The sequence below is a fragment of the Canis lupus genome, chromosome 4 (genome assembly GCF_011100685.1).
Source record: "Canis lupus familiaris isolate Mischka breed German Shepherd chromosome 4, alternate assembly UU_Cfam_GSD_1.0, whole genome shotgun sequence".
Classification (NCBI taxonomy): Eukaryota; Metazoa; Chordata; class Mammalia; order Carnivora; family Canidae; genus Canis; species Canis lupus.
Window position 1 is genome coordinate 40,972,204 of NC_049225.1, and position 13,741 is coordinate 40,985,944.

The following is a 13,741-nucleotide window of genomic DNA, read 5'->3' on the forward strand; positions in this document are numbered from 1 at the left end:
TTTACTTATTTATGATAGAGAGAGAGAGAGAAGCAGAGACACAGGCAGAGGGAGAAGCAGGCTCCATCCCGGGAGCCCGACGTGGGATTCGATCCCGGGTCTCCAGGATCGCGCCCTGGGCCAAAGGCAGGCGCCAAACCGCTGCGCCACCCAGGGATCCCCTCTTTGTAGCTTTTTATACTGTAAGAAATCAATCTTTTTTTGCAAACTACGAAGACGTTGAGGGTTTTGTTTTTATCTTAACATAACTTAACCTAGCCAAACTGATACTGTGGTTTTTATATACATTTCCCTGATGATGACGTTGAGCATCTTTATATGTGCATATTTACCATCTGTTAATATTCTCTATTCTGTTTCAAACATTGACACAGATATCGATATGAAGACAGACATTTCCTGTCTTAGATCTAGAAAGCACTTACCCGAGAAGCCATAGTCTCATTTCATGGAAAATTATATTTGGAGACCACATCTGGGCTCACGGGTTTAGCTTTTTAGCCTGTGAGCCTATTGGCTTTCTCTTGTATTTTGTGTCTTCCTTCCCTAAGCTCTGTAGTTTAGGATTTGGGCAAATGTCTTGAGGGCAGAAGCTAGTGCGTATGTACTCACAAGAATGGCTAGAATTAATGATGATAATGTGATTGGAGCAATATCACTTGTGGGAATGTAAAGTGATACAATCACTGTGTAAAATACTTGGGTAGTTTCTTATAAACTTAACCATATACTTAGAATATGATCCAGTAATTGCACTTAAGGGCACCCAAGCAAAATGAAAATCTATGTCTATGCAAAGACTTGTACACAAATGTTCACGGCAGCTTTATTCCTAATAACTGAAGACTGCAAACAACTCAAATGCTCACCAACAGCTGAATGGATATACAAGTTATGGTATATCCATACAGTGAACACTACTCAGTAATCAAAAGAATGGACCACAAATATATGCAACAACGTGATGAATCTCAACAAACATTACACTGAATGAAAAGAAGCCAGACTTAAAAAAGCATCTACTGTATGATTCCACTTACATGGTTAATTAAGAAAGACAATTCCAATATACGGTGGCAGAAAACAGATGAGTGGCTGCTTGGGGCGAGGAGTGCCAGTGGGGTTTGGCTTGTAAAGAAGCATAAGGAAGTTTCTCAGATGATGGAAAAGTTCTATTCCTTGACTATGGTGATGGTTATATGGGTATATACATTTGCCCAAACTCATTGAACTGTATGCTTACACTGGGTGCATTTTTATTAAATGTAAATTAAACTTCATTAAAGTGGATTTTTAGGGCAGCCCTGGTGGCGCAGTGGTTTAGTGATGCCTGCAACCTGGGGTATGATCCTGGAGACCCGGGATCGAGTCCCATGTCGGGCTCCCTACATGGAGCCTGCTTCTCCCCTGCCTGTGTCTCTGCCTCTCTCTCTCTCTGTGTATGTCTCTCATGAATAAATAAATAAATAGAATCTTTAAAAAAAATAAAGTGGATTTTTAAAACTTAAAAAATAAGGGAGCACCTGGGTGACTCAGTTCATTCAGCATCTGCCCTGGGATTGAGATCCACATCCAGGTTCTTGCTCAATGGGGCATCTGCTTCTTCCTTTCCTTAGGCCTCTATCTCTGCTCAGGCTCTCTCTCAAATAAATAAATGAATAAATAAAATCTTTAAAAAAAACTTACAAAAATAGACAAAAATAGTTCAATTGCTCAACAGAAGACACTGTTTGCAAAGTTAACAGATGGCTGATAAATCAGAAAGATATTTGCAATGTCTAGACCCAATAAGAAACTACAATCAAAGGACGCCTGGGTGGCTCAGTGGTTTAGTGCCTGCCTTTAGCCCAGGGCGTGATTCTGGAGATCCGGGATTGAGTCCCACATCGGGCTCCCTGCATGGAGCCTGCTTTTCCCTCTCCCTGTGTCTCTGCCTCTCTCTGTGTGTCTCTCATGAATAAATAAATAAAATTAAAAACAAAAAGAGAAACTGCAATCAAAAAGTGAGACAGGAGGGGCACATGGTTGGGTCAGTTGGTGGAGCATGCACCTCTTGATCTTGGGGTTGTGAGTTTGTCCCCCACATTGAATGTAGAGATTACTTAAAAATAAAATCTTAAAACCCCTCAGGGCGCCTGGGTGACTCAGATGGTGAAGCATCTGCATTCCTTGCAAGTCATGATCTCTGGGTCCTGGGATGGAGCCCCACATCAGGCTCCCTGCTTCTCCCTCTCCCCCTTAACCCCCCCTCATGCTCTCTTGCTCTCTGTCTCACAAAGGAGTAAATAAAATCTTTTTTTTTTAAAGTTCAAAAATAATAGTAGTAAAACAAATCACTTAAGTCATAGTTAGAAAAGTTTATGGTACACACACCAAGAAGACAGTTTGCAGACCTGGAATACTCAAACCAAAACCTGGAATGAGGCTCACAGGTATATTGTTATGAATCAGTTTATATAGTGAGAAAGCAGTGACTATTTCTCACAGTGATGGGCTATTAGAATTTTCTTAAATGATAAGGAATTTGTCAGTGGTTACCTTATATCAACCTTGGGAAACAGTTCAAGTTTTGTTTGTGATTTCCAGAGGCATATGCAAGAAATGACCCAGGTCAAGTTAGTCTTGCAAAATAAGCTAAATTAAGTTTTGTTAGTATGACTAAAATGGTTTTGTCTGCTCGGGAATTTTCAAGCTTGGTCTGCATTTGTTTTTTAGTTTAATAGTATCTTGACTTTAAAACCAGATACAGAGGGCAGCCCAGGTGGCTCAGCAGTTTAGCACCACCTTCAGCCCAGGGCATGATCCTGGAGACCCGGAATCAGAATCGAGTCCTGCATCTGGCTCCCTGCATGGAGCCTGCTTCTCCCTCTGCCTCTCTCTCTCTCTCTGTCTCTCATGAAAAAATAAGTAAAATGTTAAAAAATAAAATAAAATAAAACCAGATAAAGATAGTACAAGCAAAGTATAGACCCATTTGCCTTGTGAATAGATATGAAAATCCTAAATATAAGATTTGCCAGGCAAAATATTTACTTTACAAGAATGCAAGAATATATATATATTTAAAGATTTTTATTTATTTATTCATGAGACACACACACACACACACACACACACACACACAGAAAGAGAGAGAGAGGCAGAGACACAGGCAGAGGGAGAAGCAGGCTCCATGCAGGGAGCCCGACGTGGGATTGGATCCCGGGTCTCCAGGACCAGGCCCTGGGCTGAAGGCGGCGCTAAATCGCTGAGCCACCCGGGCTGCCCCAAGAATATTTTAATCAATGAAATTCACCATGTTGATAGGCTAAAGGAGAAAAATAATATGATTAATTATATGGTCAACATATGAGAAATGCATAAAAATATTTTATAAAGTTCTACTTTATAGTAGATGATATAAAAATGATATGATAGGGGTGCCTGGTGACTGTCACTTAAGCAGCTGCCTTGGCCTCTGGTCATGATTCCTTTGTCCCAGGATCCAGCCATGCATCAGTCTCAGCGGGGAGCCTGCTTCTCCCTCTCCCTGCTGCTCCCCCGTTCATGCTCTTTCTTTCTTTTTTTTTTTTAATTTTTAAATTTATTTATGATAGGCACACGGTGAGAGAGAGGGAGAGAGGCAGAGACACAGGCAGAGGGAGAAGCAGGCTCCATGCACCGGGAGCCCGACGTGGGAATCGATCCCGGGTCTCCAGGATCGCGCCCTGGGCCAAAGGCAGGCGCCAAACCGCTGCGCCACCCAGGGATCCCTCTTTCTGTCAAATAAATAAGTAAAAGCCTGTAAAATCATTTTGCGGTTTAAAAATCTTTACAGTACAGGGACGCCTGTGTGGCTTGGTAGTTGACCACCTGCCTTTGGCCCACATCGGGCTCCCTGCATGGAGCCTGCTTCTCCTTCTGCCTGTGTCTCTGCCTCTCTCTCTGTGTCTGTCATGGATAAATAAATAAAATCTTAAAAAAAAAAATCCTTACCGTACAGTATATCCTACTTTTCATGGTCTCTGAATTTTTTTTTCTTTGACCAGTCTTGTGTACTAGTTATTTCTGAGATGTTGCTTTGGTTTTATTGAACTTTTGATTTCTTACTTTATTGAAGTATAGTTGACATATAATGAAATTTGCCTATTTCAAGTGTACAAATCAGTGATTTTAAGAAAATTTACTGAGTTGTGACATCAGAATAATGTCAATTTTAGAACATTTTCAATGGGATATCTGGGTGGCATAGTTGATTAAGCTTCTGACTCTTAGTTTTGTCTCAGGTCATGATCTCAGCGTCATGAGATTGAGCCTCATGTGGGGCTCTGGGCTGAGTGCAGAGTCGGCTTTTGGGTTTCTTTTTCCCTTTGCCCTGCCCCTGGTGTGCTCAGGCACTCTTTCTCTCTCTTCAAATAAATAACTTTAACATTTTATTTTATTTTTTAAAAAATATTTTATCCATTTATTCATAAGAGTACACAGAGAGAGAGAGGCAGAGACACAGGCAGAGGGAGAAGCAAGCTCTATTACAGGGAGCCCAATGCAGGACTCAGTCCTGGGACCCCAGGATCACGCCCTGGGCCAAAGGCAGGCTCCAAACCACTGAACCATCCAGGGATCCCTTGTTGGAGGAGGTTTAAACATGGGGTTACTCAGTAAGAGTTTTTCTTCTTTTAGGGATAAAGATCCTCTACAATTGTAAGGTGTGGGGGACCTTTAAAATCTTTTGGCAACCTTTACTCGGGGCACCCTGTATGCTGACCACCACCAGCATTCCAGGCTTCTGTAGTTAGCTTTCCAAACTTAGAACTACATTTCTTATTTGCACACTGCTCACGAAGGGGTGACAACATCTCAACATGGACATTCTCTGTAAGGGTGGGGATTCCTGGAGTGTGATACTTGCTGGGATTCCATTTGATTATGAGGTAGAGTTACCATAATAACCTTTGCAGACTGCCCATCCCTCAGCATGCTCTATTTGGAAATGTAACCTAAAAAATAAAACAGCCAGTTATTTTACCACCAGCAAAATGGGTTTATATGAGAATAAAAGAAAATTGCAATTCATGACACGCAAGCTAAGGCAAAACCACAGGCAAGTCCAACAAAACAAAGGAGAGGAACTTTATTTTATGGAGGAGGAGGAAGTTGGGAAGAATTGTTTTGAAGGAAATCTTATTAGAGAAAAGCAAGAGTTCAGGGTGATGATGGTTTTCCATCAGCTGAGTTACCAGCGTAGAGGATTTCTCCCCTGGGGTTGCAATGTGCATCTTTCCCCGATGGGGAAAAGTTACATCCCTGTGACCGATGATTTTCCTGTTGAGGATTCTTAGGTCTGCAATTGACAACTTCCCTGTAATTGACATCAAGTGCTATGGGCTCCCCTCTCTAGCCTCTGAACTCCACTTTAGTGAGGCTTCTTTTTTATCAGTGTTCACACAACCACCCTGTGGATTTAGATAAAGTATAGTTGTCCTATAGAGAGTGAATAGTAGGGGGTACAGTGGCAGTGGAGCAAGTCAGACAGGATCAAGGATGATCCTTTCTATCCGTAACGAGCTCAGTTTTTAAAGTTGAGGGACATTTAGGCTAAGAGTTTTTACTTACTATGCAAATCTATCTTAAGGTCCATCTTGAAGCATGTGATAAGGAAGTCCCAAGGAGTTCTTTCTCCCAGGGCTCTCTTGCTGGCCGGTCTGTGGATCGCGGCGGGGGAGAGCCCCTGGGAAGCAGGAAAGGAGCCGGGGAGTCCCGGCCACCGGGGACTAAGGGCGGCCGCAAGGGGCGCCGCATTTCGTGCGCTAGGAGGCAGCACCACGCCGGGAAAGCCGCCCCCGATCCCCCCGCGGAGGTGCGGCCTGGGGCCTTCGCCCACCGGGGGTCGCCACCAGAGAAGTGGGCGCCCGCCAGGCAGGCTTGCGGGTAGCTGCGGGGCGGATTCACTGGTCGGTGCCCTCCACCTTCTTAGCCTTTGGGCGACAATCAGTGGGCGTTCGCGAAGTCCCTTGGCCTCCCTCTCGCTTCCCCACGGTTCTTCCGAGGGCCACGCGGCGCGGCCGGCCTCGCGGAGCCGGGCCGTGCGGCCGAGGGATGCCCGGAGCGGTCCTGAAGCCCAGCCGTGGCCGCGGGCGCGCGGGGGACTACAGTTTCCAGAGTGCCCTGCGGCGACGGGCGGGGCCGGGGAGCGCCCGCAGCCAATTAAGGGGTCTCCGGGCGCCGCCGGGGAGCGGCAGGTGGAGCCGGGCCGCGGGCGGGGTGGGCGGGGGGGGCGCGGGCCAGGTCCCGGGAGCGCGTCCTGGGGCTCGCGGGCCGGGCGGGGCGGGGAGGGAGGCGGCCCCGGGGACCCGACCGGCCGGGGGCGGGGACCGCGGCCGCCTGCGCGGTTCCGGGTGCTCCCGCCGCGCGCAGCCCGGGGCGCACTTGACCGGAGTCGGGCTGCGGGGAAGGGCGGGTCTGGGGAGAACCCCGGAGCCCGCGGCGGCCGGAGCCTCAGCCCCACCTCCCCGCGGCGGCCGGAGCCTCAGCCCGAGCCCGAGCCCGAGCCCGAGCCCGAGCCGCCCCGAGCCACCTCGCCCCCCGGCTCGCGCGCCCCAGCCATGGCTTTCGCCAATTTCCGCCGCATCCTGCGTCTGTCCACCTTCGAGAAGAGAAAGTCCCGCGAATATGAGCACGTCCGCCGGGACGTGGACCCCAACGAGGTGTGGGAGATCGTGGGCGAGCTGGGCGACGGCGCCTTCGGGAAGGTTTACAAGGTGAGGGCGCTGGGGGCGGGCGGGCGGCCCGGGCGCGGGCGGCGGCTCCGGAAGGAAGGGGGCGCGGGAGGGCGCGGGAGGGCGCGAGCTCGGGGCCCTGTGGGGGGCCTCACTGCCCGGCTGGTGCCTGCGGGCTGGGCGCCCCCTCTGGGCGCAGCCGCTGCCCCAGCTCCCCTCGGAGCACTTCCTGTGCGTCCGGCACCGCGCTCGGCGCCGCAGGGGGAGACAAAGGGGCGCCTCTAGGACCTCGGCATCGGAGACCTCGCATCCGCCCTAAAACTGGTTCTGGGCATAAGACAGGCCACACGGATGCTGTGAGACCGCCGAGGCGTGGAGAAAGCCTCGAAGCCCGGCCGCGTCTGGAAGGCTTGGGATCGGTGGAGTTGGGGACACACCTGAAAACGAGCCGCAGCCAAGAAAAGGGGTGGCTCCAGGGGGAGGGGTTAGGCTTGGAAAGGTGGGCTCGGGCTGCGCAGAAGGAAGGGGAGGTCGGGGCCCTGTGAATACTGCGCTGCGGGGATGGGATTTGCGTGTGTGTGAGTCACAGCTGGGGAGTCTTCCAGGCTTCCGTCACCTTTCCCCTGGAGGCATAAGGGGGGCCGAGAGCTTTTGTGGAGGGATGGGTGGGGCAGGGCTGATTAATTCTAGACACGTTTGCAGCAGGTCATTGTCTGGTTCCTGCTCCTGTGAACCGATGCTGAGTTGTGTTGGGGACCCAAACACCTAGAGCTTGACGCCACCCTTTTCCTCATCTCCTTTCCTCCAGGGAACCTTTCCTGAGAAAATCTCCCATGTTAAGTTGCTGTGTATCCCCAGGAGAGATCTTCCTTCCTAAGGCACCGGCATCCCCCTGAGGGCTCGGGTAGCTTGCACACCACGCAGACCCCAGGCTTGCCTTTCAGGAGGCTGGACCACGGACAGGGCGTCTCTAGGCCCACCTGGTCAGGACTTCCTCTCAGCTTTGCTAGTGGTCTAGAGCCTGGTTTCGGAGGTGCAGTCCCTGGAGGAGCAGCATTCCCCTCACCTGGGAGCTCGTTAGAAAAGCAGAATGTTTAAAAAAACAAAAAAACAAAATGCAGAATGTCAGGTCCTGCCCCAGCCCTGTTAGGTTGGAGTCTGCATTGTAACAAGATGCTCAGGTGATTGCCAAGCACATTAGGTTTGAGAAGTTCTGCTCCTAGAGGCAGTTTGAGGCGGACCAGGCCCATCTGGGTGCCTGTTGGTTACCTTCCCACCTCCCTTCCCCTCTGAGCCCGCACTCCCTGTTACGGGGAGGAATTCCCACTGGAGCAGAGGTCCTGTGGTTGGAGAAGCAGGCCTCTGTAGCGCTCACATCCAGCGCCTTTCAGGCTGGAAAATCTCTTCCTGAGGGCTCTGCATGTATTTGAGGATAAGCGGCACATCTTTTCTTTACCCTTCTCAGGGACATCTTCCTCCAGTGGCCCCAGGAGACTGTCCTCAGCCTTGCAGCTCAGCTCCTGGACACGCAGCCAGGGTCCTTGCTGTCTCCAGTCAGACCCCAGATGTGCCCCGACTGTCTTGAGGGCAGCAGGACCCTTGGTCAGCTTACCACATCCTCCTTTTTCTCCAGAAGGTTCAGTTGGTGTTTTTAGTGAATATTATTGGCTTACACTGAGGTTTTTTTCTCCGATAGGGGCTGGCTTTCAATTGCAGTCTTGTCCTTCTCTCACAGTGTATCCTGGCTCCATATGGTTCATGTCCGTCCTTCTTCCTTCTGTCCTTCCGTCCTAGCATACAAGAGAACACAGGAGCCTGGGTGGGGGGCGGGTAGGGACAGAGGGGGAGGGAGAGAAAATCAAGGAGACTGTGGGGCAGTGGAGCCAGACAAGGGGCTGGATCTCACACCCCTGGACTAATGACCTGAGCTGAAACCAAGAGTCGGTCACTCAAAACACTGAGCTACCCATTGACCAAGAAAAGGTCATTTTCTTCTTTTTTTTTCCTCCCTCATTTTCTTTTAAACCTAAATGCAGAACTTTACTTTTATGCTGGTAAGATTTCCCCCCATGAGTTTCGCTTGTCATTTCCGCCGCTGCAGCCCTGTAAAACTCCCCTGCTACTCTGGAGGTTTCATACGAAGGAGCAAGGAGCCTATCTGATTCACAAGTTACTTTGTTCCCTGGCTCTCCAGAGCAAGTGGACCCTTTTTAAGTGACTCTCGTTCCCAAAGCTGTGAGCTGGCTGCACCACAGCTCTCTCCCTCCCACCACCGAGCCCATGATTTTCTCATAACTAAGAGGAGGGAGAGCTCGAGCAAGAGAGCCGGGTGATGGCTGATACACCTGGACGGTTTATTATATCACCGGCCTGGCCTTGGGGTGTGGCTGGCCATCCAACCCAACCTCATGTTAGGGGATATTGGGGCGTCTGGAAAAGAAGGGACTCAAATCCAAGGCTCTGAGCTTCAGTTTAACATTTTCCTTAGTTAGCAGCTGTGGAAGATTCACCCAGGATTGGAGATGCCTGTCACCCATGCCTTCTGCTCTTAAGTGCTACTTGCTCAGCCCTTCAAAGCTGAAGTTGAATCAGATCGTGCTTTATTAAAGACTAATCAGGGACCATAACTCTTTTCCACTTCTCTGTTCCCTGGTACGGCCACTGTGGCAGTAGATGCCAGAAGTTCATCTAGGTTTTTATGGCTGGTACCAGAATTTACGTGTTGACACTGTGCCTGCCTGGGCCACTAGTTGGCTGTGAACTGGGGAGGTGATGGCCAGCACCATCTCTTTTCTCCTATAACAAGCAGGTTTTTCTGGCTGCCGGCACGGTGAGGGCCTTCCTGAGGACTTCCCTGGTGTATGAAGCCTTAGAAATCTCAATTTGTTACATGCTCGTTAGGACAAGACTGACTACAGGTTGCCTGATGAAGTCTTGCAGAAGCTCAGAGCTAGCTCATTTCTAAATACAAAGCAAATGTTACAGTGTATATGTGGTTTCATATTTGTTGTCCTATATCATTTCAAGATTCTTCTTTTTTTTTTTAAGATTTATTTATTTATTCATGATAGACATAGAAAGAGAGAGAGGCAGAGACACAGGCAGAGGGAGAAGCAGGCTCCATGCCAGGAGCCCGACGTGGGACTTGATCCTGGGACTCCAGGATCGCGTCCTGGGCCAAAGGCAGGCGCTAAAGCGCTGAGCCACCCAGGGATCCCTCAACATTCTAATTAAGAATCATCTTTATTCTGAAGATAAGATAGAAAGGGGAGAAAGTGTTTGATAACATGTAGAGTGGAACAAAGCTGCCTTCATGCAGGATGAGCTTTGTGCTACAGCGGCAAGGCGGGTAGTCACGTGCTGAGCACAGAGTGAGCAGACATCTAGGGTTGGGTTAGCAGGCTGAGATGATTTTTCTGCCCCCCTTTTTTTCCTTTATAAAGATATATTTTTAAGTAATCTCTACACTCAACATGGGGCTTGAACTCAAAACCCTGAGATCAAGAGTCACACGTTCCACCAGCTGGGCCAGCCAGGTGTCTCATTTTTCTGCTTCTTGAAAATTACTTTGGTTTTGATTCTATGTTACCTTTAAGCTCTTCAGAGGTTTATGGTTTTGCAAAATTGGGAGTATACAAAGAACATATTTTTTTTTCCGTAAAAGGAAAAACATCTCCCTAAGTCCTGTCAATTGCTCTTGACATTTTGATATATTTCCTTATAGACTTTATCATTTTTTTACAGTGAAAAAAATGTTTTAATTCAGGTTGTAATTTTATATACCTACAGTGTTTTATACCATCTTTCATTCCTCAAACCTCTTTCTGTAATATTTTTAATGTTTCCTACATACATTCTGGGATGGCTCAGTGCCACCTTGATCTTAATCTTATTGGATATTTAACCTTTTAAAAAGGATTTTTCTTATTTATTGGCCAGGGAGGGACAGAGGACGAGGGAGAGAGAGGATCTCAAATAGACTGTGTGCTGAGCGCACAGCCCCATGCAGGGTTTGATCCCATCACCTGAGATCCTGGACTTGAGCTGAAACCAAGAGTCAGATGCCTAACTGACTAAGCCACTCAGGTGCCGCCTTTTTTTTTTTTTTTTTTTTAAACAAGTCACAGTTGTTTAAATGCTTATTATATATGTGCCAGGCCTTGTGCTAAGCACTTTATATAACATAGTCGGCTCTGCTGTAATGTAAATATGCCTTCCTAAAAAATCTTCATGCTGAGCAAAATCAGTAAGAACAGCCGCTTTTTAAGACATGGTCCAGGGCACCTGGGTGGCTCTATAGGTTAAGCGTCTGCCTTCAGCTCAGGGCATGATCTCTAGGTCCTGAGATCAAGCCCCGCCTCAGGCTCCCTGCTTGTGGGGGAGTCTGCTTCTCCCTCTCCCTCCTCCTGAACTCATTGTGCATGCTCTCTAAAATAAATAAGATCTTAAGGAAAAGATACAACACTTCACTACCACGGGAGACCATTAAAAAAAGGGGGGGGATCCTAAAAAAAACCGGTGGTGCAGTTATACACAACTTTGGAGATGAGAAATAAATATTACAGTAAACACAACACTGTAGAGTGAAAGAGACGTGCAGGGTGCTGTGGCCGTGGGTGCGGGAGCCGTGGCTGCTTGAAGGGGTGGGAGGAAGGTTATCTGAAATCAGGTGCTGAGTGGGACCCCCCAGTGCTGTGTGGGCTACAGGTCTTTGATGTTTAAGGTGCGCATCTGAGCGATGTGGGCATTTCTTTGCCTCTTGGCTCAGCTGGGTGCAGTTTTCTGTGTTCACCTAGTATTTCTGGCCCACAAAACTGCACACAAGCAAATGGGAATTAAGCATTTTGATGAAATGGTTCTGTAGTATATCAGTGGTGTTGGGATAAAATTGGCATTTCCAAAGTGAGCATTATAGCAGAGCTGCCTGGTGATGAGCAGGTTTGCCATTAAAATTCTTTTTGTGTTTTTTAAATCCTGTTTTAGGCTAGACTCTCAGAAGAGAATTATTGGGTGGAAAGGTTTGCCTATTTGAGGGTAGATTTTTAAAAGAAAACGAGAGAAGGTAGGAAAGGCTCCCTTTTTCCCCTTGCTCTGGGCAGGCGCCAAACCCTGAGTTCCTCTGGGGCCCTGGATGGGTCCACCCTCCATGGGGACCTCAGGTGCCTTCCAGCTCAGAGACCCATTGTTAACCTTCACCCTTGAAGTGCCACATCCTGGTTTTAGACAAAGCAGAGGTTCAGTGAGGTGGGAGCTAGCTGTCAGGCCTTCCGCCACTCCAGGCCGGGACCCTGCTTTCACCTCCTCTCATGCCCTTAGGTTTAAGGCCTGGGTTTCCGCTTCCTCTGGGGCTGCCCAGGGCTGGGCCTGTGTGCCTCCCCTCCTCCTCCGGAAAGAGTTCTGCCCCTAGGCAGTAACCTTATTTCCGCTCAGCCTAATGTTTTTAAATAGAAGTCCTTGCTATTGTGAGTGGGTTCCTGGCTTGGTCCTAAACTCAAGTGGCCCGAGCTTCCTGGGGTGTCGCCTGCCACGGGGGTCACTGGAGCAGCTGATTTAGCACTGAGGCTGTTTCTTGCTGGCTCTGGCTGCAGGAACTAAACAACTAAGTAGATCCCCACCCCCCACTTCATGCAGGACCTCCTGGCCTCCCAAGGTTACCCAGACCAGGGGATGACCCCACAGGCTGCCCACCCCACAGCCCTGGGAAATCAACCCTGCATGGTCACTCCCAGTTTCAGCTGCTGCTGAGGATGGTAGGACAAGGTGGTTAAGGGAAGAAATTTGGGGTTCCATGGGATCTGGGTTTCATGCAGAGCCAGTGACCTCCAGCTCTGAGCTTCAGACTCTTGTCTGTAAAGGGAGTTAGTAATTGGGAGCATGGGGGCGCTGATGGAGTTGAGGAGGTATGATACCTTTAGCACCTGATCCCCACCCAGGAAGTGGGCATGAAAGGAAGATACTTTGTTATTGTTGATGCTTGTGGTATTAACAAGAGAAGGTCCTGGCCAGTTACTGCCGCTTCACTGGGGACAAGGCAGAGTGTTTGTAGTGAGACCCAGCCAGCGTGAGGTCGCTCCGTGGTGAGGCAAGGATGGAGACTACACCAGGTGGAGTTGTCACATGCAGGAAACTTGCAGCAAATAAGGAGATCGGGCTTACCTTCCAAAGGTGAATGAAACTCCCTAAGCACGGGGGAAGGAGTTCCTTTCCTTTAGGGCTAGGATGCACATTTAGAAAGGGGAGCCTTGAGATCCCTGGGTGGCGCAGCGGTTTGGTGCCTGCTTTTGGCCCAGGGCGCGATCCTGGAGACCCGGGATCGAATCCCATGTCGGGCTCCCGGTACATGGAGCCTGCTTCTCCCTCTGCCTGTGTCTCTGCCTCTCTCTCTCTCCCTGTGTGACTATCATAAAAAAAAAAAAAAAAAGAAAGAAAGAAAGGGGAGCCTTGTCACTGTACGTAGAGGCAGGCATACGGTCACGCTTACATCTTAAGGACACAAGCCTATCATACACAGATTGTATATTATGTTAATGAGGCTTGTGCTCCTTGGGTGGGGACTTTAGTATGCTAATGAGGGGAGGGTAACTGTCAGTTACTCCTGGGGTCCTTCCATGGTCCATCTGGGTGGTCTGGACTGCTGGACCTCTGTGCTGGCAGTCATTAGTGTTTGAGGGGTAGTTTCGCTTCCCATCATGGGATGCTGTGTCCGTTGTGTCTTTTGTGGGAGTTAAGAGATGAGTTGGAAAGACGAACCTAAGGAAAAATGTGGGACAAAGGTCTATGTGACCTTGGGGTCTAGACGGTAATAGCAGCTGGTCTCTTACACTAGGGCTCCCCCACCTTGGTGCTGTTGACATTTGGGTGGGAATTCTCTGTTGCAGGGGCTGCCCCCACACATGGTAGGATGTTAGCAGCATCCTTAGCCTCTCTTCATTAGAAGTATCACCTCACTCTTTACCCCCTAGTTGTGACAAGCCAACAATGTCTCTAGACATTGCCACGTGTCCCCTTGGGGGGGGGGCAAAATTGTTCCAGTCGAGCATCCCTGC

The 13,741-nt window shown here is 49.1% G+C and overlaps 2 protein-coding genes across 3 annotated transcripts in view; one reads left to right on the forward strand and one right to left on the reverse strand.

Annotated features, from left to right (window-relative positions):
* Window positions 1-4,493: 4,493 nt before the first annotated feature.
* On the reverse strand, window positions 4,494-6,583 carry LOC111095748 (translation initiation factor IF-2-like). Its single transcript, XM_038535454.1, has 3 exons — window positions 6,529-6,583; window positions 5,593-6,420; window positions 4,494-4,976 (listed from the first exon to the last, which is right to left on the reverse strand). Exons 1-3 carry the CDS (start codon window positions 6,581-6,583, stop codon window positions 4,960-4,962), a joined length of 900 nt encoding a protein of 299 aa, XP_038391382.1. The 3' UTR covers window positions 4,494-4,959.
* STK10 (serine/threonine kinase 10) overlaps window positions 6,484-13,741 on the forward strand; it is a 112,414-nt gene continuing 105,156 nt past the window's right edge. The window contains exon 1 of one of the 2 annotated variants that reach the window (XM_038534760.1): window positions 6,484-6,737. In XM_038534760.1, coding sequence (XP_038390688.1) covers window positions 6,582-6,737 — 156 coding nt within the window. In that variant the 5' untranslated portion in view covers window positions 6,484-6,581. The remainder of the gene's footprint in view (window positions 6,738-13,741) is intronic. The other variant, XM_038534759.1, reaches the window with a different exon arrangement.

Bases quoted from the DNA above. Each gene is read 5' to 3' on its own strand.
- LOC111095748 (XM_038535454.1), bottom strand. From the start codon at position 6,583: ATGGCTGGGGCGCGCGAGCCGGGGGGCGAGGTGGCTCGGGGCGGCTCG. The intron at 6,421-6,528 runs GCTCGGGCTCGG...CCTTCCCCGCAG, and splicing joins TCGGGGCGGCTCGGGCTCGG to CCCGACTCCGGTCAAGTGCG.